Source organism: Danio rerio, chromosome 2 (genome assembly GCF_049306965.1).
Source record: "Danio rerio strain Tuebingen ecotype United States chromosome 2, GRCz12tu, whole genome shotgun sequence".
NCBI lineage: Eukaryota > Metazoa > Chordata > Actinopteri > Cypriniformes > Danionidae > Danio > Danio rerio.
The window spans coordinates 23,468,875-23,494,660 of NC_133177.1; the positions used below are offsets into that span (position 1 = coordinate 23,468,875).

General features: G+C 36.5%; 2 protein-coding genes across 6 annotated transcripts in view; one reads left to right on the forward strand and one right to left on the reverse strand.

The window, feature by feature from the left end:
- The first annotated feature begins 1,877 nt into the window (after nucleotides 1-1,877).
- Nucleotides 1,878-14,533, forward strand: si:ch211-153l6.6. Of its 5 annotated transcripts, none has more exons than XR_012391394.1 (4): nucleotides 1,878-1,954; nucleotides 8,891-10,946; nucleotides 11,515-12,223; nucleotides 13,275-14,532. XR_012391394.1 is itself a non-coding variant. In XM_073924800.1 (4 exons), exons 2-4 carry the CDS (start codon nucleotides 9,002-9,004, stop codon nucleotides 13,957-13,959), a joined length of 2,046 nt encoding a protein of 681 aa, XP_073780901.1. In that variant the 5' UTR covers nucleotides 1,878-1,954; nucleotides 8,891-9,001; the 3' UTR covers nucleotides 13,960-14,533. The 5 variants fall into 5 exon arrangements, 4 of the variants coding, with proteins under 4 accessions (XP_073780901.1, XP_005163409.1, XP_073780881.1 ...); XM_073924800.1 differs by having other exon boundaries at nucleotides 11,515-11,603; nucleotides 13,948-14,533; XM_005163352.6 differs by having other exon boundaries at nucleotides 11,515-11,603; nucleotides 13,975-14,533.
- A 464-nt stretch (nucleotides 14,534-14,997) lies between these two features.
- Nucleotides 14,998-25,786, reverse strand: part of frrs1a (ferric-chelate reductase 1a) — a 29,309-nt gene continuing 18,520 nt past the window's right edge. The window contains exons 10-16 of the mRNA XM_068213824.2: nucleotides 20,909-21,024; nucleotides 20,602-20,688; nucleotides 19,640-19,737; nucleotides 19,506-19,564; nucleotides 19,253-19,396; nucleotides 18,964-19,022; nucleotides 14,998-15,841 (exon numbers count right to left, since the gene is read on the reverse strand). Of these exons, the coding sequence (XP_068069925.2) occupies nucleotides 15,749-15,841; nucleotides 18,964-19,022; nucleotides 19,253-19,396; nucleotides 19,506-19,564; nucleotides 19,640-19,737; nucleotides 20,602-20,688; nucleotides 20,909-21,024 (656 nt within the window). The 3' untranslated portion in view covers nucleotides 14,998-15,748. The remainder of the gene's footprint in view (nucleotides 15,842-18,963; nucleotides 19,023-19,252; nucleotides 19,397-19,505; nucleotides 19,565-19,639; nucleotides 19,738-20,601; nucleotides 20,689-20,908; nucleotides 21,025-25,786) is intronic.

Here is a 25,786-nt window from a genome sequence, read left to right on the forward strand (position 1 = left end):
CACATCAAAGTTCCTGAAAGCAAAGAAGATCAAGGTGGTCCAGGATTGGCCAGCCCAGTCACCAGATGTGAACATTATTGGGCAAGTCTGGGTTAAAATGAAGGAGGAGGCATTGAAGATGAATCTAAAGATTCTTGAGGAACTCTTGCAAGAACTCTTTCTTTGCCATTCCAGATGACTTTATTTATAAGTTATTTAAGTCATTGCAGAGATTTATGGATGCAGTCCTCAGAGCTCATGAGAGTCATACACAATATTCATTCTTTTTCCACTGCACTATAACTTTATATTCTATACTGTACATTATTTCTGTTAAGTGACAAGACTTTGTCTAAACAAAGTCAGACCTTACTGCCTTAATTAAACAAGTAAAAATCAAGGCATGATCATTGGTAAAATAAGTGTAATCTAGAGGTCTTTCATATAAGCCACTTCTGATACTAAATGATCAACTAGAAGTCAAGTTTTTATTAATATTATTGTTTGTTGTTCTTAAAACCAGGATAGGCAACAAGACTTTTGTCAGGTAGTGTATGCTTAAAAATAGCTACCCACATAGTAAAATCTCTCTGGTCCAGATCTGGCCCACACAATCAGCTTTTGCTTGGCCTGTTTGCCGCATTGAATTATGGTGCACGATTGGACCAAGTCTGGCTTCCCTACAAGGGCCAAACATGGACCATATCTGGGCCAAGTCTCAGCCAAGGTAGCAACCCATAACTGGGTCTGAACTAAGTCAGATATGTTGGTGTGTCCAATAGTATCTGGATGCAGCCTTTATCAGCGACGCAATGTCAGACACAATGCACTCAATGAAGTGAGTGACGTCACTGTGACGGGTAGGGTTAGGGGTGGGGTTAGGTAAGCGGATTAAAAAGCATTAGATGCAGCTCTGATTGCACTGCACCAAGTCTGCATCCAGACCCCTCTCGGTGTGTCACGACTGCAATGAATTTGCTATGGGTGTGCTTTTTCTCTAAGAGACCCGAATGGCAGAATTTTTGCTTTATTAAAAAATAATTTAAAAGTGGGTCATGATAGGCCAAACTTACATGACCCACTTATAAAATTTTAATATCTGGTCCAAATTCTACATTTGATATCTGGCCCAAGTGTGCCGCCCTAAAGATGGTGCCACCTTTGCCAAACCCAGGCCATGTTTGGCCCACATGCAGTATGCCAGTGCCGGACGAGCACCTGCTTTGCCAGCTTTTTGCCAAATCTGGGCCAGAATTAGTTGCTACCTTGGTATTTTAGCCCTGTTAAGAGAAATTCAAACCGGACAAAGCAATGACCTTAAAATTTAGGATATTATAGGTTGTTCTCTTATTTTATTTTAAATCTCCATGGTGTAAAAGTGCAGTTTTGGACAATCTGCAAAAAAATTTGTATTTAGAAAAATCATTCTGAATTTCTTTCAACATGAGGGTGAGTATATACGATTTTTAATTAATTAATTTTATTATTTGGCTGTACTATGAGAAACTAACAGAAACTGGACAAAAAATTATGTTGTTTTCTTTTCCTTTATTATTTCATCACTGTAGTCTTGTGAAAGCGATAGTAGAGTTATGTAAAAAATCAGATTAAAGCTGATCCCTTAATACACTTAAGCCTCTGTATTTGATTCAGTGCACCGACGACTTACAGCAAACTGTCTGATAGCGGGCGTCTAGTGCAAGCTATAGCGAGCAGTTTTTTTTTTTTTTTGTCAGAACCATGAGAATTCTGTGCAAATATATTTTTAGACATGTTCTCCTATATGCGCCTGTGTGTATGAGAGAGCTTGTCATGTCTGTCAGTGGAGTTACTGTGCTGCCATTGGTCGAATCCCACGCATTCAATCAGAGCTTCTGTCACACACACATTCACACACTAACACACACACACATACACACATACATGCACAGGAAGAAACGAGACCTCCAGTGTTAAAGCAGCTCCAGCACTCACGGTGAGTATTCACATTCTCAACTTTTCTATTGATGTCTATTGAATAACATACTGTACTGTCTGACGTCTGTCAGTTTGGAGATGGAGAGATGAATCATTGTGAACCGGCGTCTTTTGAGTTTGAAAAGGGGTCAGATTGACACTCTTTGCCACTTTTTTAGTGTATGGTAGTGGGATGTTCATGAAAGCAGATGATAATTATGAGAACGGGATAGATTATGCAATTTTTTGTGTTGCATTTTCAGTTTGTTGTAGTGTAGGATACTCGTGCTGCTTTTCCGTCAAGTGTGTGGGATGGAAGTGACAAACACAGAGGATGGGGGAAAAAGAGAGAGAGAGAAACACACACAGGCAGTAAACAGATAGAATATCCTTCACCAAACTTGCAGTTGGTGTTGTTTTTTAACCATGCTAGTCTGCAAGCAGATTTAAACTGGAAAGAGGGCGGTAAAAGAGCTTATGAACATCCAAAGATGTTTACCTTTGTCAGTTTTGCAATCAGATCATCCCAGATGGGATAAGTTTGCATTTTATGGATGGTAGTCAACAGAATGTTGAGTCACTGCCAGCTTTCACCCTTGCATATTTCATGATGAAGGCATGTGCGCTGTAAGTTTAGTTGTATGGGGAAATTATTCAATGATTAAAGGTTGAATCTGACATCATTGCGGCAGAACAGATGTGGCAGGTGAGTAATACTGAATTCTGGGTTATTCCTGGAAAAAGAAAACATGATGATGATGTGCAGTTGAAGTCAGAATTATTAGCCCCCCTTTGATATTTATTTATTTTTTCTTTTTTTTAAATATTTCCCAAATGTTGTTTAACAGAGAAAGGAAATTTTCACAGTATGTCTGATAATATTTTTTCTCCTGAAGAAAGTCTCATTTGTTTTATTTCAGCTAGAATGAAAGCAGTTTTAAATTTTTTAAACAACATTTTAAGGACAAAATTAATAGCCCCTTTAAGCTATACTTTTTCAATAGTCTACAGAGCAAACCATCGTTTAACAATAACTTGCCTAATTACACTAGTTAAGCCTTTAAATGTCACTTTAAGCTGTAAAGAAATGTCTTGAAAAATATCTAGTAAAATATTATTTACTGTCATAATGACAAAGATAAAATAAACCACTTATAGGAAATGAGTTATTAATACTATTATGTTTAGAAATGTGCTAAAGAAAAATTGAGCAAAATATAAACAGGGGGCTAATAATTCAGGGGGCTAATAATACTGACTCCAACTGTTCATGAAGACTGATCAGGCTTAGAGTCTAAGAAAAAAGTGACCACTACTCATTACTCATTACTAACTTTTCTGTTTAAAATCAGAGGTGGTTTTTCAATGCCAGCACAGATGATTCAGAGCAAGTAAACCCTCAGGATCTTTTCCCTTGAAAACACATACACGACACCAGCAATGAGATTCTTTATGGAAGCCTTACATTCAGTGAAACACTAAAATATTTAGACTCGAAATAATATTTTTCATTCGATTATATGGGATCAGTCACAAAATGCAAATCCAGCCAGTTGTTTTTGTTAAATAAACCATTAAATGTGATTAAAACCGATTTAATACATTGGAGTCCTAAACATCCGGTTATTATGCGATATCTGTTCAGATATGCATTATGCCTTAAATGTATATGACTAAGGTAATACTTTATTTTGATGGTCCATTTGAGTATTAGTGGACTGTCTGTTTAATACCTGTTGATACTGCTCCTTCGACATTTGTGTGATTATAAGAAACATTGCAAGTACATGTCAACTTACACTAACCCTAACCCCAACCTAACAGTCTACTTATAATCTAATGAGAATTAGCTGGCATGTAGATGCAATATAACTTAAATTTAACAAATGGACCATCAAAATAAAACGTGGCCATGACTAATTCTAGAATTGTGGATACATGTCAAGCATTTTACATATTTTTATTTTTTAAGTGAAAAGACATACAGGAAATGTGTACTTTAAAGTGAACTGAATCTATTACTATTGTAATTTATTGTATTTTTGTTAAAACCTTGACAGAATTGACATATTCAGTCATGTTATACTTCAGCTAACCTCAAACCAGCTAACCTTAAACCAGATACCCCATGGCATGTATAAAACTAAGTTGTTGTTTTAAAATTTAATTGGAAATTCACTGTAATTTCACAGTAACAGAGTTGACAAATATAATTAATCTGATCCCTATTTGGGGCAACGCATTGACGCAGTAGGTAGTGCTGTCACCTCACAGCAAGAAGGTCGCTGGTTCGAGCCTCAGCTGGGTCAGTTGGCAGTTCTGTGTGGAGTTTGCATGTTCTCCCTGCATTTGCGGGTTTCCTCTGGGTGCTCCGGTTTCCCCCACAGTCCAAAGACAAGCAGTACAGGTAAAATGGGTGGGCTAAATTGTCCGTAGTGAATGAGTGTGAATGAGTGTATGGATGTTTCTCAGAGATGAGTTGCAGCTGGAAGGGCATCCGCTGCGTAAAACATGTGCTGGATACGCTGGATAAGTTCATTTCAAGGTAGTGACCTTGGATTATTAAAGGGACTAATAAAAAGAAAAGCAAATGAATGAATCTTAAGTATTTTGTACCAATTAATGAGAAAAGAATAATGAGATGCATCAATGCCTTCCAGAGGAAATGAAACCACTTGGAGTAATCTATAAGTCCTATGTTTTAAGATTGGCATGCCATTTATTTACCAGTGTAACAGGATTTAATGTAATGTTTCTTTTGCATTGTTTGATAATGTATTTCTGTAACTGAAATATGTTTCTTGCAAATGTTTATAGAATTTAGTTTAGTAGACACACTAACACACAATATTGTGTGTAAATTACGTTAACAAAATAAAACAATTAATAAGTGAAAACAACTTTAAAGTGGTGCATTTTTTTTCCAGAGCTGTAATTATAAGATTAATGTCGCAAAATGACCTTGGTCAAAATATGGACTGCATGTTCAAAATTGCGTGGGCAAAATCAAGCGCTCGATATTTGGTAGAGAAGAGTGGGCGCCCAGAGGGACAGAGCTGCGCTGGAGCTCAGTGAAACCAATGCTGACAGGGCTCAGGCATTCAGTTGCATTGGTTTCTGTCAATATCTGTTCTATCCGCTCTATTTCACCTTTGACAATTGCTGGCGGATCGATAGGTCTGTTCAGGAATCTGTCTTGATTTACCCTCGTCGAGTTCAACCATATGAATTACTCGCGACGCGTCGCCATTTGGTTACTCTCGTTATTTGTGCATCTAATTCAGGCATGTGCGTATTGCGGTAGATTGGAGATGATATCCGTTTGGCTCCTCTTTTTAAAGCTGCTGGTATGTATCAAAAATAATTATGCATCTGTTGCATCCGCATCTGCTTTGGCGAGAATCTGCATGCGCAAGGCACGAATAAAGAGGGAATGATGAAGGAATTCGGTGTGCTGCGTTTGTGCTGTCGTGTTTTGCAGAGTGTCCGGTGTCTTTAAAAAGAGTTATGAAGCTGCATTGTCTTACTTCATAACTGATTGGTATGCATTCTTTATCTGCAGATATACAACATATACTAATTATCATAACTAATAATAATAATGATAGTAATAATAATAATGATAACAATAATAATAATAATAAAAATCATTTTACTTATCAAATTTACTAAATTTGCCATTTATTATATTTGAGAGAATTTGATTTAAAAGGACCACCTCACAAAGCAAATCCATGTTAGATTCTATTGAAAGATATTTGTCATTCAGTTATTATTCACTTTTGATGAATGGAAACATTGAAGTGAAAGGTGACTTAGGTTGTTAGTCCTTCAAACATCTTCATGTTTGGATGAACTATCACTTTAACGCAGCACTATTGGATAACTTCTGATGACATCATTTTTGGTATCTGCAGAATTCCACCTCTGGCAAAGTGGGCATGATGATGTTTAGACATCAGAAATGTATTTTCCAAAACGGGCAGGGTGGCTCCGGGGTTAATGGCGGTCACAGCACCAGCAGGCATGCATAAAAGAACATCCTATTCGCTCAATATTTGCAATAGATTTGTTTCTCTCTGTATGTTTCAGAATAAACTCAGGCTGATAGCCCCAATAAACCTGCATGGTGCTTAGATGAGGCTGTCTCTGACTGTGGAGCTGTGTTGGCTCATACTGTATAATAAACAGCACAGCCTCCTCGAATAGAACATGTTGCCAGGCAACGACTACTTTTCAGTGAAAAAAAAACAGCAAAACAGACCTTCTGAAATCAGATCTTGCCAATAAATCATGACTACCCCAGTATCATACGAAATGACAATATGATCAGAGAAGGGGAAGGACACATTTAGTGATAGGAAACAGGAATGTGACATTATCATTTTTGCTGTAGTTACACTGATAGTACTTTAAATAAAAAAAATATATGCAGTGGGTGACACTTTAAAAGAAGCATTACCACCGCGACTTGTACTAAAAGAGTAATAACGTGTTTTTTTTTGGGTTTTTTTTGGTTTGACTGCAGTTTTTGACTATGCTGCCAGGGGACTGGATGCAAGTAGACAGATATAGCCCACAGCTTTAAATACTCTGCTACATGTAAATGAAGATGAAACAGTGGAACAAAGCATCATAATTCCTTCATTAATCATTAAAACTTGTTAACAAGCTTTATTATCATTGTAAACTTGCAAAGTGAAATGAGGATTCATTTTGAAAATTAAGATTAAAGAAATAAAAGACAACTGAAATGAAAGTACAGACATACATACAAATAAGTAGGCATACATAAAGAGGTGATTTAGCCTAAATATATAGAGATGTACAGTGTTATTTTAAAGTGATAGGACTGAGACAGTCAATAAATAAGCTTTTTCATTTACAGTTTTTATTTACAGTTTTCATTTACATTTTCGTTGTTGATTATATTTTACTATCTCATTTTGCGTCTCAATTATTCAATTATTTGCATTACAACATTTTAGGGGCATGAAAATGCAAACCTTACAAAATGTCATTTTTAATCCAGTCTGCATTACAAAAACCTTATTTTGTTTTATTTAAAGAATACTATCACATGCTTGCATATTTAGTTTTAGTGTTCAGCCTGTAGGTATTTGTACTGTAAGTAAAACAATAATGTTGGACTGTAGATTTGTGATTGTGCAAGCATGTGGTGCAAGCATGTGGTGTTTCTTTTTCAAAAGTGACACTGACATCTGCTGACCCTGGAAGCATAATGAAGTGTTTTTGGTCACTTTTCAGATGAAAAGAGATCATTTTGGCTGCATTTACACATAATGGTTCAAGTGGCCCAATTCCATTTTTTTTTTTCTCCCATGTGGCACAGATCGAATATGGCCCACAAAAAAATCACATGGAATCCGATTTACTCAAACCAGATTCAGGCCTTGTTCATACAGTATGTGGAAATTTATCCAATATGAATCCGATCTGTGTCCTTGTGTTTGCAGTGTAAGATAGATTGCATATTCATCTGTCAGAGGAAGTCGCGTGTCGTTAAAAAACCCCAGTGAATGACATCAACCCTGACGCTTACATTTTGGAACAGACATCAGCAGTCCCAAATGCTAGGACAAAAAAGATTTTATATTGTCATGTAGCACACGTATTTAAGCATGTTAGCGAGAGAGAGAGAGAGAGAGAGAAGGAGAGAGAGTGCACAATGTCCGCCACGTAAAGTATATAGGCTAAATTAACACTGCTGCATATCTCACATGCGTAAATCATACCATAAAAAAGACATTACGATGACTACTGGTTTAAAAAAAGCGAAGATTTAAAGAAGATGACCAGATGAGAAGATGAGACCTTTTCTGTCATAACGTCATATTGATGTTGTACCTTAATCTACCCCAATGTCGTGGAGACGTTGGATTTTGTTTGGAAATTCAAATCAGGGAGTTGTGTGGATGTAACCACTATGACATCTATAAGACGTTGGATTTTGGTCACTTTCCATCACAACCTAAAATCAACCAAATATCAATGTAATTTGACAGCATTTTTGGACATCAAAATAACGTTGTCCTTAGACGCTGGCTAGACATTGAAATTTGGTCACCTGATGTCATGATCTAAATCTAACCTAATATTACCGTGTTATGATGTTGTGTGCCTTCTGGGTAGTAAAAAAAAAAAGAATTTTAAAAATTAAACACTGCGAACAGATTAAATACAGGAATGGAGAAAAAAGCATCCTTTCATTATCAGCTGTTAGTCAGCGCCCACTCTTTTTATTTTGAGTCATTGCGTCTTTGCCATGTGCAGTGTAAAAGCAGACAATTGTATACAAGTTATGTTTAAAAGATAACGTAAGCAGGTCAACAAAATAAGGGATACAATCACAAAATCAGAATTGACCATCAAGATCTGCAGTGTAAAAGCAGCCTTTGAAATTGTTGTTATTGATTTTTGTGGTGAAAACTTACTCGCATAATAGATAAGAGACCTTCAAACTCTTCCATTTCCTCAGCATGGGATGTTGATGTGTCTCTCTTATTTATCCAGCTTTTTTACCTCATCCCGTGATTATAACTGTCTTTGATTTGAGGTAGCCGAGAGGTAAATTTATAACAGAATTTGGAAATCCCAGATTTTGCAACTCAGGTTTTCTTTGAGGCAACTCTAAAACCTATTCAGCCCATTTTGAAATGACATAGAAACCACTTCCCATAGTTATTTCAGAAATCCACTCACTTATACCTTACAGCTTAAATCCCAGAACAACTTGATAAACTAAAATGACATTGCGCATTTCTGCTAAAAACAAAAAACAAAAAAACAAGGCTGGATCTTCTAGTGAAATGTCTATCCTAATGGCAACATACTTTTCAAAGAGGAAAAACAGTTGGCATTTGTCATTCGTATTTATAAGCTTAGTGCTTCTTTAATTCTAAACAAACTTTTCCCCCCATTGTGACTTCCTTAGAGAGCCACAGCTGGTGTGGGAAGGTCATATGGAATTGAATTAAATGAAGGCAAAGAGACTTCTGTAAATCAGCAACAGAAAGAGCAGGAATACCTCTCTGAAGCAGTCACCATGGAGACCAACCAGCTTTCAGAAATGGCTGATCTAACAGACTGTAAAATGGATCCTGGGTGTACAGAGGACCAGACATGTCAATTCACAGAGGACGCGAATGACTGTTTTGTTGCATATTTCTCAGAGTGCCTGGATACCAGACAGAGCAACCCCCACGAAGACTTGGATGGGCAAGAAAATGAAGATCTGCATAAGGAAAACAAAGCCATAAGCAATGAATGTGACAGCTCAGGTGAATCTGATGGGAGCAAAGACTCTCAAGAAGGCCTTATGCTTAAGGTCAACGAACCAGAAGCAAATGACACAGAATCATTGACCTTAGAGTCTCATGAAGACCCCCAGATGAATGACCAACCAGAAGAAGAAATGGAAATAAACAACACTTATGTACCAGAGGAGGAAGAACAGGAAGTACCAGAGGAGAAGGTGGAGCCGCAAGAAGAACCTGAGCTAGAGCAGCAAATGAATGGGCTGGTGATTTCTGAAGTCCCGAATGAATCTTGTCCAGATATGGATCAAGACAACTTAAGTGACTGTCTGGTTGTGGAGATGGCCATCATTTCATCAGATAGTGATGCTGAGGAGCCGTGGAGGTCTGTAGTTCCACCAGCAGTCGACAAGGAAGAGGCTGAAAATAATGAAGATCTCTTGGGCATGGATGAAGCAGAGATAAACCTGGAAGGGCAAGCAACACAAGAAGACGATGAAGTGAGTAACAGCAATGCTGAAGATGAAGCTTTGGCTTTGAGTATTAATGAAACCGAGATTCTAGAACAACCAGATTGTCCAACCGAATGTGAGCTGCAAGATATTTCTCTGGAGTCTACTGTTCATTACTGCAGCTTAACCAAAATTGCGGAAGATGAAGAAGAGCTTGCTAAAACTACCAAGCACAGCCTGCAGCGTTTGTCCTGCTCAACTTCAGAACTCGACAAGAAGTTGCCACAAGACTTCTGCGTGATTCAGGAAATGAAGAGTGAGAATGTCAGCACAGAGCATTTGGATTTCAGGGTGACTCGCAAGCAATGGCAGGAGATGGAAGAGCAAACCAGGGGACTGGTGCACCGGCCAATGGTGAAGCCGGGATCTTGCCAGGGTGGACACAGCTTCATGTACACTCCTGTCCGCAACATTGATCGTCCCAGAAGAGACCCTGACATAGAAAGCCTTAGCCTTGGGGATTACCAATACACTCAGTTCAGCCCCTGTTCAGAGGACTCCGGTCTAGATGACACAAGCTACAGGTCCCCTTATGATGAGCCGGAGACTCCAGTGGAGCGGGAGATCCGTGAAGCTCTTGAACGAGAGGAGAATTTCAGACGGGAGAGAGCAATGGCAAAGATGTCTTCTGGTGACTCTATGCAAAGTAAACCTCGGCCTGCCGTTCTTCAACACAGCAGATCAGAGCCTGGAGAGAGAGGACGGATGTTTGACACACCAGAGGACAGGTGCAGGTCTCAGAGGTCTCCTGGTGCAAGAACTCCAAGTTTGTCAATTACCGCATCCTCTGGAAAAAGTCCCACATACCATGAAATGACTGCCAACAATGTCATTATACTAGAACCGGATTCGTACCCCACCAGCCAACAGAAAAAAGGGAAGGGTGGGCTGCTCTCTCCAAAAACAAGTAGCTTCCAAGAATGGCCATCAGACATGAACAACGTCATCATCCTAGAGACGTCCAATCTCATCATTCGAAGTGCCTCTGAATTCTGCCTGAGCACTGCATGCCAGGAGACTCAAGAGAGCACGTTTCAAAACAATCCCTTCTTCAAACTGCGCTCCCACAGCACCCAGTCTCTGGTGGATCAGGAGATCAAGTTGGTCAAGCAAAGAGAAGAGGAGCTTAGGAGGCAGAGAGCACAGCTATATGTAAAGGAGAGATACGACACAGTGCTTGTGTCCCCCAGCCAACTGCAGAATTTCACTTACGAGCGATCAGGTAACATGGAAACAAGTAAAGCAAGGGTCTCCGACCCTGCTCCTGAGTTCCAATTATGTAGACTTCAGTTCCAGATCTGCTCAAACATACCTATTTATCAAGTTACTTCAACTGTAAACCAAATAGTTTACTTAAAGAGTTAGTTCACTCAAAAATGAAAGTTTACTCACCCTAAAGTGGTTCCAAACTTTGAGTGTGGGATAAGTAAATGATGATAGAACTTTTGCGTGTTAATTCAGTCATTGTTTACTTCCCCTTAACTTGAATTATATGTTAATTTAGCCCTAGTAGAATTAACATATAGCTTAAAGTTTTGTGTAGTTCTATTTTAATTTAACTAAGGCTCCTTAGTTTTAAGTTGTGTAAAATGTTAGTGCTATTTTCTAGTTAACACAGCTATTTTGGGTTGCGAGTGTATAAATTGTTTTAGGTGTGTTAGATTGTGGTTGGAGCAGAAATCTTCAGGATGGTATCTACTCAGGAGCAGGCCTGGAGACTTCTGCAGTACAATATTTACTGATGTTTGGTAATTCATAAGTGTCCTTTCTTTTGTTTGGACATTTTACAGGGGATGTAGCAGCAAAATCTAAGTCATCCCCCTCCTCTCCATCGAAGACACGCAAAATGGATCGATCTGCTATGTCCTGTGACCACAAGGTACATTATTTTGAAGTTTGCTGTGCCTCAAATATACAGATTTTTTTTTTTTTTTGTAAAAATTTACATACTTTTCATTTTGTCGTCTCATGTACCATCTTTAACTGTTCCATTGCAATGCACTTTAATATGGAGCTAATAATATGCCAAAACAATTTGAATTGTCAATATAAATTTTTGACAATTGCAATTTAATAAAGCTAAATATTATATGCTATTCAAAATGTTTTGAATTTGAATTCCTTATCTTTTTACTAAGATTTTTATAGACATATTTTCAAACTTCCATTCTCAATTCAAAGATTGCAGATATTGGGTTTGTAAAAATAGTTTCAAGTTTTCAAAATGTATGAAATTCTGAACATCAAATTCAATATTCTAAAATTCAAAACCAGATACTATACTATATGCTATGCTGTAGTATAAAATATTGTAACAAATAGCATCTTACATAATTTGATGAAGAAGTGTGTCCATGCAAATATGTAATTTACCACAGTTGTTAATTTCTGGAACAGTTTAAAAGTGCACCTGGAAAGAGCTGGAAAAGTCCTTAAATTTGACTTTGGAAAAGCCCTGTGTCTGTTGAAATAACCCCTCAGAGGTTACAATCAATGACTGTAAAAAATATGGACGACGCGACAGCCCCTTTTCCCATTGAACGCTTTGAGGGCAAAACGCCTGCTTGACGGGCACAAACTGTCGCAAAAGACCGCTGAAATTGGAGCCTTGACATGCGCAGAAGGACTGTCTGAAGGAGCCAGAGGAGGAGCCGCGAAAATGAGCGGAGTCGAGCTTCCAACCAAACGCTTTATGTAAAATCAACCACGCCCCCCGAACTTCTCAGCATGCGTTTGCTGTCTTATCAACACAAATGGATGTAATAACGGTAACAAATATGAGGGTTTATATATTCAATCGCGCCAGCTCCGGTCCGCAGCGCATAACCTACTCGCGGCGTCGCGGGCTGATTCCGGCTCGCATGCGGCAGCGCCAGCTCGCTCGGCCGCCGCATCTGGCTCGATTGACTCGGGCTGGATTCGGGCAGTGAGTCCAGGCATCCGGAGTAGGTCCAGCAGAGGTAGTCAGTCTGAGCTCTGAGGGGTAAGTCTTCGGCTGGAATCTAGCTGGAACTGGCCCCAGTGTATTTTGCTATCTGGGTGGCTAGGCGTACGTGTATCAGCAAACTAATAAAGCCCGAAAAAAGCCCTGACCTTAGCGAATAAACAGTGTTCCACCAGGATCATGTATGTCAGAAACTGTAGTTTACTGCTGAACTCATTTTGTCATGGTAAAATAACACAGAAATCGAATAATAACACTTCAGTCTCCTGCCGATGCTCAGACGCGCTGCTTTGAGAAACTGTCAATCACAGCTGTCAATCACGATGACACGCCCAGCATTAAATTACTGCTAAAAACAAACTGTTTACAAAAATGAACATCTGCACCTATTTCAGCACAATAACCAATGCCTTAATCGACCAGAACCATCTTTCGGGACAGTTTATTGCAAGTGTAATTAATTTTTTTATTTGGGCTCAAGTCTCCTTCATTAACACAGAGGAGGCGGGCTTTATGACTTGTACTGCAGCCAGCCCCCAGGAGGCGATCTTACGGCCGAGACCTTCACTCAAACGCAGGCTTGCGGCACACTTGGTTACAATATAGGTCAGAATCCGCTCTTTATCCCTCAAAACACAAAAAGCTTAAGTACGTTTGAATAACCAATGAGATGTAATTGAATTAAACATATTTGTTTAAATCACTGAAGCATGCATGTTTATTACACAAACAATTGAAAATAGCTGACCCCTGAATGGTCTCCTGATGAGCCAAACAAACGCCTGCAAACTCATGCAGCTCTTTGATTGACCTTTTGGTGATCATCTACTCTTCCCTGTTGATCATCCCTGACCAACTTTCTGCTGAATCTTAAATTCACCATCTGAATTTCTGGATTGGAATTTTAGAATATTGAATTTGATGTTTTGAATTTTTTTATCTTGAAAAATTGAAACTGTATTTTTATAAACCCAATATCTGCAATATGAATTCAGAGCAGAAGTTTGAAAATACGTCTATAAAAAATCTGACTTAAAATTCAGTTGGCTTAAATTTCAGATGTTTCATATTAAGTTAAGAAATTCAAATTCAAAACATTTTTAATGGCACATAATATTCAGTTTTATTTAATTGCATTTTTTATAATTCAAATTAACAAAATTCAAATTCAGATTGTTTTGCCATACTATCAGCTCCATACTTTTCTGTTTTTTATTCACGTCTTTGACATCTCATCAATCTGTACCCATTTCACCTTGAAACTGGAAACTGCATGCAGTTTTACAGGTGAAGCTTTTTCCTTTAGTTCCCTGAAGCACCCTACCATCGAGTCAGACGGAAAAGTGCCCTGGCCCAGAGGTGGGAGGCTGGAATCTTTGCCAATCATCAGGAACAAGACTGAGCAACTTGCCTAAATGAAGCATCAAAGCACAAATCCAATTTCCATTATATCCAGTATAAGCATGTACAAATAGTTTTAAGGTAAAAAGTTAATACAGATCTGGAACTATATAATAGGTGAGTACAAAAATATTCCCACATAAAGTAATACCTTTTTTTTAAATATTTGGGCTGCAAATAATATACTAATTTTGAATCCTGGGTACATTTTTATATTACTGCAGATGAAAAATGTATACAATAATATATTGCTAAATTGCACTGTGTACAAAAAAATCTTGGCAAACCTTGAGAAATGTATTTATTATTTTAATTTCGCACTGCATACATCATTAACAACAATATTTTGAGTTTTAGATTAACAAATCAGTTCCTTCTTTAAAAGATATTTTGTCACTTCAAAAATTACATTTAAATTTGTTTTAACTTGATCAAAAGTGCAATTCAAAGGGATATTTCACCCAAAAAAAAAAAAAAAAAAAAAAAATATATATATATATATATATATATATATATATATATATATATATATATATATAGTTGAAGTCAGAATTGTTAGCCCCCCTTTTGAATTTTTTTTCCGAATGATGTTTAACAGAACAACGAAATTTTCACAGTATGTCTGATAATATTTTTTCTTCTGGAGAAAGTCTTATTTGTTTTATTTTGGCGAGAATAAAAGCAGTTTTTAATTTTTAAACCATTGTAAGGTTAAAAGTTTTAGCCTTTTTAAGCTATATATCTTTTTGATAGTCTACAGAACAAACCATAGTTATACAATAACCTGCCTAGTTAACCTAATTAACCTAGCTAAGCCTTTAAATGTCACTTTAAGCTGTAGAAGTGTCTTAAAAAATATCTAGTAAAATATTATTTACTGTCATCATGGCAAAGACAAAATAAACCGGTTATTAGAAATGAGTTATTAAAACTATTATGTTTAGAAATGTGTAAAACAAAATAATAATAAAATCTTCTCTCTGTTAAACAGAAATTGGGGGGGGGGGGGGGATAAACGGGCTAATAATTCATAGGAGCTAATAATTCTGACTTTAACTGTATATAATTCTGACATCATTTACCCACACTTCACTTGTTCAAAACCTATTTGACTTTCTTTCTTCTGTTGAGCTCAAAATAAGATATTTTGAAACATGTTGGTAGCTGGCGCCTATTGGATTGGTGCCACAAACCAGCATTCTTCAAAATATCTTCTTTCATGTTCAACAGAAGAAAGAAACATAAAGGTTTAAAACCACATGAGGGAGAATAAATGATGAGGCTATTGTCATTTCTGGGTGAACTAACCCTTTAAGACCAGAGAAAGCCATTGCTATGAGTGTGTAAAAGAGTATGTTATGTAGCTTCCAGAGGTTTTACAAGTAGCTGTCTTCTGTACCATTATTACATCGTGAGCCTTTCAAATATGTTATGTTTTGATTGCCTACATACATTGTGAACATTTATTCTTGTGTGACAGTAATAATTTAAAATAGATGTGAATTTGCATATTGCATCTTAATAGAAATGTTTCTTCCTTGCAGGATGCTTTCAATGCAAAAAAAATTTTCAAACCTTAAAATTCAATAAAATGAAAAGATATTGACATTGAATCGTATGACTGTATGACTAAATCAAAGCTGATGTCCAGAAAAGCTGCCATATGATTCATTCCTTGGCTATATGTTCCCGATGGCAGCGAGCAGTGAGATACAGAATGCTGAGTTTCCAAGCACAAAAATGGCAAGGACAGACAATCTAAACTTAGTATCCTGTGGAAGCAGAAAGAATGGCATTTGGTTAGAAAAAACAGTAAGTTCTTTTAGAGTTTTATAATTGTGCTGGTGAGTGTTTTGTGTTGATATCTGATTAAACTAATTTGTTTTGCTGTTAATATTAAAGGGTTAGTTCACCCAAAAATGAAAATTGTGCTATTAATTACTCACTACTAACCCCCTGAAACCTTCTTTCATCTTTGAAACACAAAATTAAAAGTACATCTAGGCAACTGATATAAGACTGAAGGGTTTAATTCTTTAAAACAACTGCCTTGATGAAATTTATCCCACTTTTTACATGGCTACTTGCCACAGCATGTATTAAATTAGACACAAAACTTTGTTCTGAGCCTTAATAGTTCACTCACTCTCCTTCAGCTTAGTCTCTGCTTTATCAGGGGTCACTGCAGCAGAATGCACAGTCAATTCCTCTGGCCTGTGTTTTACTGGCAGATGTCCTTACTGCAGCAAACCCACACACGTTCTTATTACAGTTTTTTACAATCGTTTGCCACAAATTTTAGAACTCTGGAGTCAATTTTCAAAACTCTAGACACAAAATTCACAACCTTTGCCAAAATTGCACATTTTTGCAAAACTCTTAACTCTTTTTTTAAATGCTTGGATACAATATACATAAGTCAAAGATACTGTGTTCACTGAACTAAGATCACCTTTTCAATATAACACAAACATCAAGTTGATCCTGTTTCAAATTGCAACTCAAACATTACATTTTAAATAAATGCGTATTCATTTACTGAACATGATGTTATTATTAACTGATACAAGCACTCTGATAAATAACTGTTGCATTACTCTTGATGCATGGAAACTGATGTACAATATTACATGTTTAGATTATAAAAGTTTCAGGATAGATCAAATGACATCAGTTACCACAAAAGATGACTCAACTGGACTACATTATCTATCTGATTGCATCTTTATTCATCCTTATTCTATATTTATGGTTTCTTTGTTTCATGTACCACTTTTACAGACAATGTTTTCATATTTGGCATCACTGTACTGTATGAAATGTATGTAAGAAAGCCCAATTACAGCAGACCAATGTCAGGCCTGGATTCACATTGACAGAAGGTTCTTTCCAAGATTTTTAAGTAGTGAAAACACCACTGTGATGTAGAGGAAAACCTGTGACCAAATCCACAAGACCAGACTGATGGAAACACAGATCCCAAAATAGAAATCTGATATATAGAAATATATGCAAATGACATATGTGACATAATAGTTCATATGAATTTTACATATATAAAAGATGTTATACATGTCAAAATATTGCCATTTTTTCAACTATTAGAATTACAAATATGTACATATATGTTTCGTAAATATATTATCTATTATGTTACATATATTTACCTCTACAAATATATCACCTATATTTGTATAGGTGTCCATAAGGCTGTATACAGACACACACACACACACACACACACACACACACACACACACGTATGATATGGTTGAAAAAATATCATTTTATATACATTTTATATTTTATTTACAGTATGTTGAATCCAATTGTAATTTGCATTTGTTGTCATATATCATGCCATATATCAGCTTTCTATATGGGGACGTGAATTGAGAAAAACATTACAGTAAACCTACATTATGATGAAATGAATAAAACTAGTTCAGTGTATCCACTGTCTGCTCCGTCCCCTCTACATTTAAGTATAAACCATAATGAAAGCTGCATCATTTATTTTAAACAGCAATATTTAATGATTGTTAAAGATTGTTTATTGAAACGATGTGCATCTTGTGTGCTGGTGATCTAAAGTTGTGTTCTTGTAGTATTTGTATGATAACACGATTATGTGAACCAATGATCCTGCAAATGCAAGACTTCTTTAAAGAAATGAATGCAGCATGCAGAGTTCTGAACACTTGAGAGTCGGTGTTAAAACTAGTGAGTGTTTAGAGTTTTGTGTCTAGAGTTTTGAAAATTGACATCTGAAATCTGGTTCTGAAATCTGTGGCAAAACAATTGAAAAAAACTGTAATACACTATAGCTAATTCATTTAGCCCAATTCACCTATACCACGTGTCTTTGCAGGGGCGGACTGGCCATCTGGCAATTCTGGCAAATGCCAGAAGGGCCGGACCATTTTTTAAATGTGGGCCGGTCACCTATTTTATTTATTTATTTTTTCATATGTATTGTTTTTTAAATGTTGGCAGCTTTTATCTTGTGCGAGATGTGAATATTATGATGATGATGGTGATAATGGTAGGAATAATAGTAAATGTTAAGCATTGGCCCAACTGGCAACAACCGGCTGGTTTCGAGATGGGCCGACCCAATCTGAGGCTACTCAGATGTAATCAAAATCTGGCAAGAATGTCAAACAAACAGTAAGTGCAAAAAAAAGAAAAAAAGAATATGGTCTCGAAAGGGGTCAGTGTAATGGTAGGTAGTGCTGTCGCCTCAGAGCAAGTAAGTCACTGGTTTGAGCCTTATCTGGGTCAGTTGGTGTTTCTGTGTGGAGTTTGCATGTTTGCGTGGATTTCCTTCTGGTTTCCTTCACAAGCCCAAACACATGCTATGGGTGAATTTGGTAGGCCAATTGTGAATTGGGTAACCCAGTATAATGGGTTGCAGCTTTGAGGGCATCCGCTGTGTAAAACATATGCTGGATAAGTTGCTGATTCCCAGATTAATAAAGGGACTAAGCCGAAAAGAAAATGAATGACATGATTGCATATATAAATGGGTTGCTTTTGTTCCAGTCACATACATTAAATGTTTAAATATCTCTTAAATAGGTACTGCTTATATAATTTTACCATCTGTACACCAATATAAGTAGTAAATGTGCGTGTCCTTGGGTGGGGCTGTGTCAATGTGGTAATGTGGGCTGGTGTGGCTACAGTGCCAGGGCTGATTTTTAGTCCCAGTCCGCCCCTGTGTCTTTGGATTTAATTAATTTGTGTTCTGAAGATGAATCCAGGCCTCGGGGTTTGAAACAACTTGATAGTGGGTAATTATTAACATACTGTAATTTGGGGGTGAACTAACCCTTTAATATTGATGTTTGTTATAATCTCCGCCTTTATGTTGGAGTACAGTGTGACTTACCCAGTTTACATTTTTTGCAAAGTCAGAGAGAACTGGAAATCTATCTTCATCGCCACTACCTGCTAGAACAGGAACTATTACTAAACATGTACCGTTACATTATTTTCATAAATATATTTAGGCTCTTCTTTTGCTATTATTTTTCAACTACAGGCAAAGGGAAAGTTAATCAAGTTTCAAATTAATCAGATGTAAATGAATGAATAACTCTTAAGTGTTAAACAAATGACATTAATTTAAAAGACACAGACACATGCTTTTAAATGTATTAAACATTAGTTATACAAACCTTTTCTAATAACACCATGCTTATGAAGTTGCAAAACCAGCTTTAACACAATTGTCCAAACCACAAAAGCAGAGAGAATCCCTGTGGTCCACGGATATGGCAGTAAAAGAGACTGTTGCTTTATTCCCAAGAATATGGAACCCACTGAAATCACAATTTAATGAAGTGACATTTTAAAAAGATTTATTTTTTAAATGTTTTGACTGCTGTATTACTAATATAAATGGTTATAAGCTTTTTAAGTGAACTTCACCAGCAATAATTTCAGCAGCATTTCCAACACCCCAGTGCAGCCAGTTGAATATCCACCTCCTGAAAGAATGAAATGCTTATCCTGAGAGTTATTGTAAGATATGCGAGCAGAAGTTGTACATTTAAATTCATCACCTTGGGGAGTCTGGAGCTGGTCTGAATGCAGCCATTAAAGGCTGACAGAAAGCCAGGATCATAACAGTGCAGCCCAGGTACGGATGAGCACCCGCTCTCTAAACAGAACGAGTGAGCTTATTGTTATTTTTAATGACAAAAACCTGTCTTTAACTGAATGGAAGTTGAAATTATGTAAAATATAAATATTAGGTTTTAAAGAATGCAATGAAATGATCATAGGCACTTAAAGCATTTAAAGCAACACAACATAAGCAAAAAGAAAATTAATATAAACACTGAAATACAAAAATATATATATAATATATTAAAATGAAAATATTAGCTATTATATAAAAGTGAAAAATATAATTAGAAGTCAATTCCCAGAACCAGAACATAAGCACAAATTAGACTACACCACACTAACACACATTGGCTGCGTTTTACCCCACTGTTAGCATGCATCCTAACCACTTTTCCTTGAGGGAATCCCCGCCACCACTTTAAAGTGTGTTTTACTTTGTCAACTGTACAAAAGAAGTTTACATGGACACCCTCAACGCTTGGATTTTTGACCAACAGCTAAATGTCCCAGAATGCAATGCGATTGTGATGTTGCAACATTGTAATTTGCCAGTGCTCAAGGGTTTAGGGGATTCCACTAAAATCCATTCAGATGTTGTGCCAGTAGTGTACACTTGTGTAACGTAATCAATGATGTACATCTGAGTCAACCAGAAACAGGGAAGCTAGCGAGTGAAGGGCATAAAAATTGGACTGGTGTGCAGCCATTATCTCTGATCAGCCAATTGGTCTGGAAAAAAAGATCTGTGGCCCTTTACTGGCAATGCGTGAAATTGCCATGTAAAGAATTTATTTTTAGTTTTATAAAATTTATAAAAATAGTTTTATAAATTTTATAATTTAGTTTTAGGGAAGCATTATATTTAATTGCAAATTAAAATAAAGGTTTTACTCACTGTGCTCCATTTTCCTCTGTAGATAAAGGGGACAATGAAGCCCACAGATGTGAGTAAAACTGTAAGGGACATCAACATTCTGTGGACCTGTAAACAGAGAAATTATTTGTATTAATTTTAAATATACAGCTATGGAAAGTGGAATGTGCACATTAATGAAAAGTATATTATTATTATTATTATTATTATTATTATACTACTACTAATAATAATAATATATTATTATTATTATTATTATTATTATTATTATTACTATTATTGAAGCATTATCATATTGTATTTAAAAACATGCTGAAATTAAACGTACCTGAAACCATATTTTTTGTCCAAACAGTGTTTGTTCAGGCCAGTCAGGTTTAAAATAGCCCGCCATTAAAGTCCCAGTGCTTCCTGCTAGCATCCAGGCAATCAGCATTAAAGCTCCTGCATTTAAATTTGAAAATTAAAGGATTTGAAGTTCTTCTTTTATTCTAATTTGTAAGTTACTTTGAATACTAGTTAATATAATGTAAATGCATGTATAAATGTAAGTTGAAGTGGGCCTTGTCAAGTATGGGTTTTACTCAAACTTGAAAATTGGTCTTCTGCGTTTAACCCATCCACGCACACATAGACATTTTGAGTGAAAGCAGCTACTTATTAGATCGCCTTGAGAACAATTAAAGCTCAAATGCCTTGCTCAAGCGCATTGAAAAAAAAGATTTTTGCTAAATTGTTGCAAACTATTTATACCGGTTAAATTTAAACATACATAGACAAGGCAAGGCAAGGCAAGTTTATTTATATAACACATTTCATACACAGTGGCAATTCAAAGTGCTTTACATAAACAAGAATAAAAAAAACAAGTAAAATAAAAATAAAAACAAATAATAAAAATGAGTAAAAACAAAAAACATATTACAACTTAATTTGCTTGTTTAAATTCAACCCAAATAAACAGTTTATATATTTTTTTAAATAGTCATCTTTGAATAATTTTTTTCTAGTGCGACTGGGTATTGACAATGGAAATGAACCTGCAATTCACCTGTCCAACTCACTGGCACCACAACTGCCCCTCTTGATGATGGTCTCAAACATTTTGCACAAATTTCTTGTGCCCCAAGATAATTTGATTAAAGCGACAAATTTAGGTGGATTGAACATGAAACAATTATGTTGTCTCTAAAAAAAACTCAAGAATTGTGTTGTTTTAGCTCATTTTAAACTAAATATCTTGAACAAGCGGCAAACGTATTTTTGAGTGTGTGTTGTGGTTTATCTCAATGCCAATTTTAAGTAGCTGTTTCTGAATGTGTGTCTGAATGTAGCGCTCAGAAAAAAAAGAAAAAAAGAAATATTATATAATATAATATATATATATATATATATATATACACTCAAAGCACTTTACACATTAGGAGGAATCTCCTCATCCACCACCAGTGTGCAGCATCCATTTGGATGACACGACGGGAGCCATATTGCTCCAGACAGCACACCACAGACCAGCATATTGGTGGAGAGGAGACAGAGTAATGAAGCTAATTATGATCTGGGGGTGGTTAGGAGGCCATGATGGACAGAGGCATCTTGCATTTGCATTGGGCAAATTTGGCCAGGATGCCAAGGTTAAACCTCTACTCTTTTTTGAAGGACATCTTTTTAATGACCACAGAGAGTCAGTTCCTCAGTTTAACATAACGTCCAAAAGATGGCACTCACTGAGCAGTATAAAGTCCCCTTCACCATACTGGGGCGTTAGGACTGTTGTAAACTTCTAAGAGCCCCCCAAAAAAAAACAGGCAGAACTTTCGGTTGTCTTCATAGCAGAATCCTTTTAATAAGAAGAACTCAGCGTGGCTGTGGCATCATCGAAAGATGCACAGCAAACACTATACATTTATACATTTTACAGACAGTTATTCATATAGGTGGGGTCAGATGCAAATGAAGTGTTGTAGTCGGCAGGGTAAACTGCTTTTTTAGGCCTGGTCTCATCATGTTCTGGAGACCGAAACCGACTAACTAGCTGACCGAAAAGAGAAAACTAGTTACACAGCCATGCTGTGAAACTGACACTTTGCATTACTTTGGGATATAAATTTATATTACCACAGGACCCACACAGACCACAGATGAGCACCCCCAGCTGGCCTCACTAACACCACTTCCAGCAGCAACCTAGCTTTCCCATGTGGTCTCCCTTCTAGGTACCTACTGGCCAAAGCCCTTAGCTTAGCTTCAGTGGATGAACATATGAAAGTTGCAGAGAGCTAGCTGCTGGCATTTGAATTGGCAATTTAAATTGATAGACTAGTCATCAATTAGACTGAATGAATGGTTACATATCTGAAGTCTTTCTAATATGTCTATTTAATGACTACTTAGTCTATTTTTAGACTATTGTTAGACATCTATTAGATTTTACTGACAGGCCAAATTCAAAATAAATTACTAATAAAATCAGTCTGCAGCTACGGGACTTCATCGAGATTTCTTGTCACTGAATTGAAATTCAAATTTGTTGATATGCATTTGTTTGATCATTCAACAATTAATCATTGGTTTTGCTATTTCAGACATTTTAGACAAAAACTGATGCTGCAATGCACAGTTGAAATCAGAATTATTAAAACCCCTTTGATTTTTTTTTCCTTTTTAAAAATTTCCCAAAGGATGTTTAACAGAGCAAGGAAATTTTCACAGTATGTCTGATAGTATTTTTTCTTCTGCAGAAAGTCTTATTTCTTTTATTTCGGGTAGAGTAAAAGCAGTTTTTATATTTTTTAAACCATTTTAAGGTAAAAACTATTAGCCGCTTTTAGCTATATTTGTTTTCAATAGTCTACAGAACAAACTATCATTATACAATAACTTGCCTAATTACGCTAACCTGCCTATAAACCAAGATACACCTTTAAATGTCACTTTAAGCTGTATAGAAGTGTCTTGAAAAATATCTAGTCAAATATTATTTACTGTCATTGTCACCGACTCGGTCCCAGTCACTCCCCTCGCTGGCCAGCAGAGGCCGCCATCTCCGGACTTCTAGCATTACATCATCCACTTATGCTGATTGTGCACACACCTGTCCTGAATATTGTTAACGACCCACATACCCTTTATAAGCCGCACACAAACGCTCAGTCAGTGCAAAGTCTTGTTTAGCCCCGGCCAGCATTACTGAGCGTTATTTCCTGCCTGATCTCTCGTGTACACTCCAGCCTGTTTCTGACTCTGCTTCGCCTTCTGCCTGCCCACGACCCAAGCCTGATACACGGACTCTGATACTCGCTGCCTGCCCAAGACCCAAGCCTGATACACGGACTCTGATACTCGCTACCTGCCCACACTGTAAAATGTAATTAGTTGACCTTACTTAAAAAAAGTATGCAAACTCGTTGCCTCAAAAAAATTAAGCAAAGTAAACTTAAGATTAGTGAGTTAGAAAAGCTTGTTTTTTTTAAGTGTGCAGTACTATATCAAGTAGTACCACTAACACGTTTTTTTTATGTTCATGTAACTTAATAGCCATGCTTAGTGTTAACTTAATTTTTTCATTTTGTGTTGATTGCTTGATATAAATTTAACCCCACTTAGAATTACTAAATACCTACAACTTAACACTATCAGTTCTGCTCACTCATTTTTTTAAATTCACTTAAATTAAAGAAACCAATTTCCTTTAATGGGTCCTTCTTGGACCCAAACCTGGGCAGCTGGAAAATGTGGCCTTTTCTCTTCCCCATTTATCTATTTTTGCTGTTACTATGTGATAAAGGCAAACACAACACAAACATATAATTTAAAAGAACACTCACGGGTTTGATTCAGCTCCATTACAAAATTTATTCAATGCACATTCAAGTACAAAACAGCAGCTAAACAACAAAGTTGTGGTTTGATTTAACTGTATAAAATGACATGGAAAAATATATAAAAAAAAAAATAAAAACATTTCTGTGAGCTAATTGTATGCATGTCTCCCAATATTAAACAGGTAACTACAGGACGACTTCAGTGCATGCAAAATCAGTGCATTTCTGATCAAAACCGAAAGTACAACATACTTTTGTGTCCCAAAGTGAGCAGTCCAAGGATTAAACCAACACAAATAAAAACATCATTAAAAGTTTTCCCAAAACACAAATGTAAACAGGATAACCTTGCTAGGTTATTTTCTGACATTATCATCTAATAACATCTAACAACTCATTGCAACACAACATGGCACTATTTCCACCATTAGCATACCTGCATAACATGGTAGACTTTAATGGAATATTCTTTTTTTTTTTTCCATTGAGAACGTAAATAAGCGAGAACAGTTCCATGAAAGCATCAAACTTTCTCTGATAAGAGGAGAACATTAATGGCTGCAAAGCTTACAAAGTGCTATCTGACAGCCGATGGCTCTTTACTGTTCTAACCCAGAAGACTGTTCTTCAGGAGTTAACAGTTTTGGTGGGAGGTTTTTCTTTACCAGTCCAAGCATCACAGTCTGAATGAAGTTGAGTGTATTTGCCATGCATTTTGGGTATCCAAATGCAATGCATATGTAAGACCAAACAAAGGACAAACTGCCTGAGGCAAGTTTTTAACATGATCCATGAGAATACCTCCCTCCAGAATGATGGCAGTGGAGATGGGCTGGAGGTCCACTGAGCTTTGACCCTCGTGAGGACTACAGTGATGCATTCTAGGGCCTCGTCTCTCTCTGTATCCTAAAAGACACACATTCTTCAGCATTGCAATTTATGCTATTCTAAAACAATCTTTTTTTAGTGTTGTAATGTTATCAGAGAATATGGTTTTAAAAATGTTTTCACACTGGATTGTAACAATAAAGCAAACAAAATATATTTGTTATGGTTAAACTAAAGCTAAAAAGGTCTATACATCCTCAAAGAGTGACACTGACTTTTCAACCTACAAAATACATCAATCACTGTACAAAATGTATATTGTATATTGAGCAGATAGAATTACATCTATGTCAACGCAGGTATAGTTTTATGTTCATGCAGACTGTAGGATTACAAATTTAAGAATATGTTTAAGATCTATGGAAGACATTTTCTGCCAAATTTAAGTAATTAAATGACTAAAATGAAAATTAAAACCAGATTAACGATTTCATTAGAGAAAACTGTATGCAAAATGTGTGACAAAATTGACAATGAAATGATTTCATTCTCAT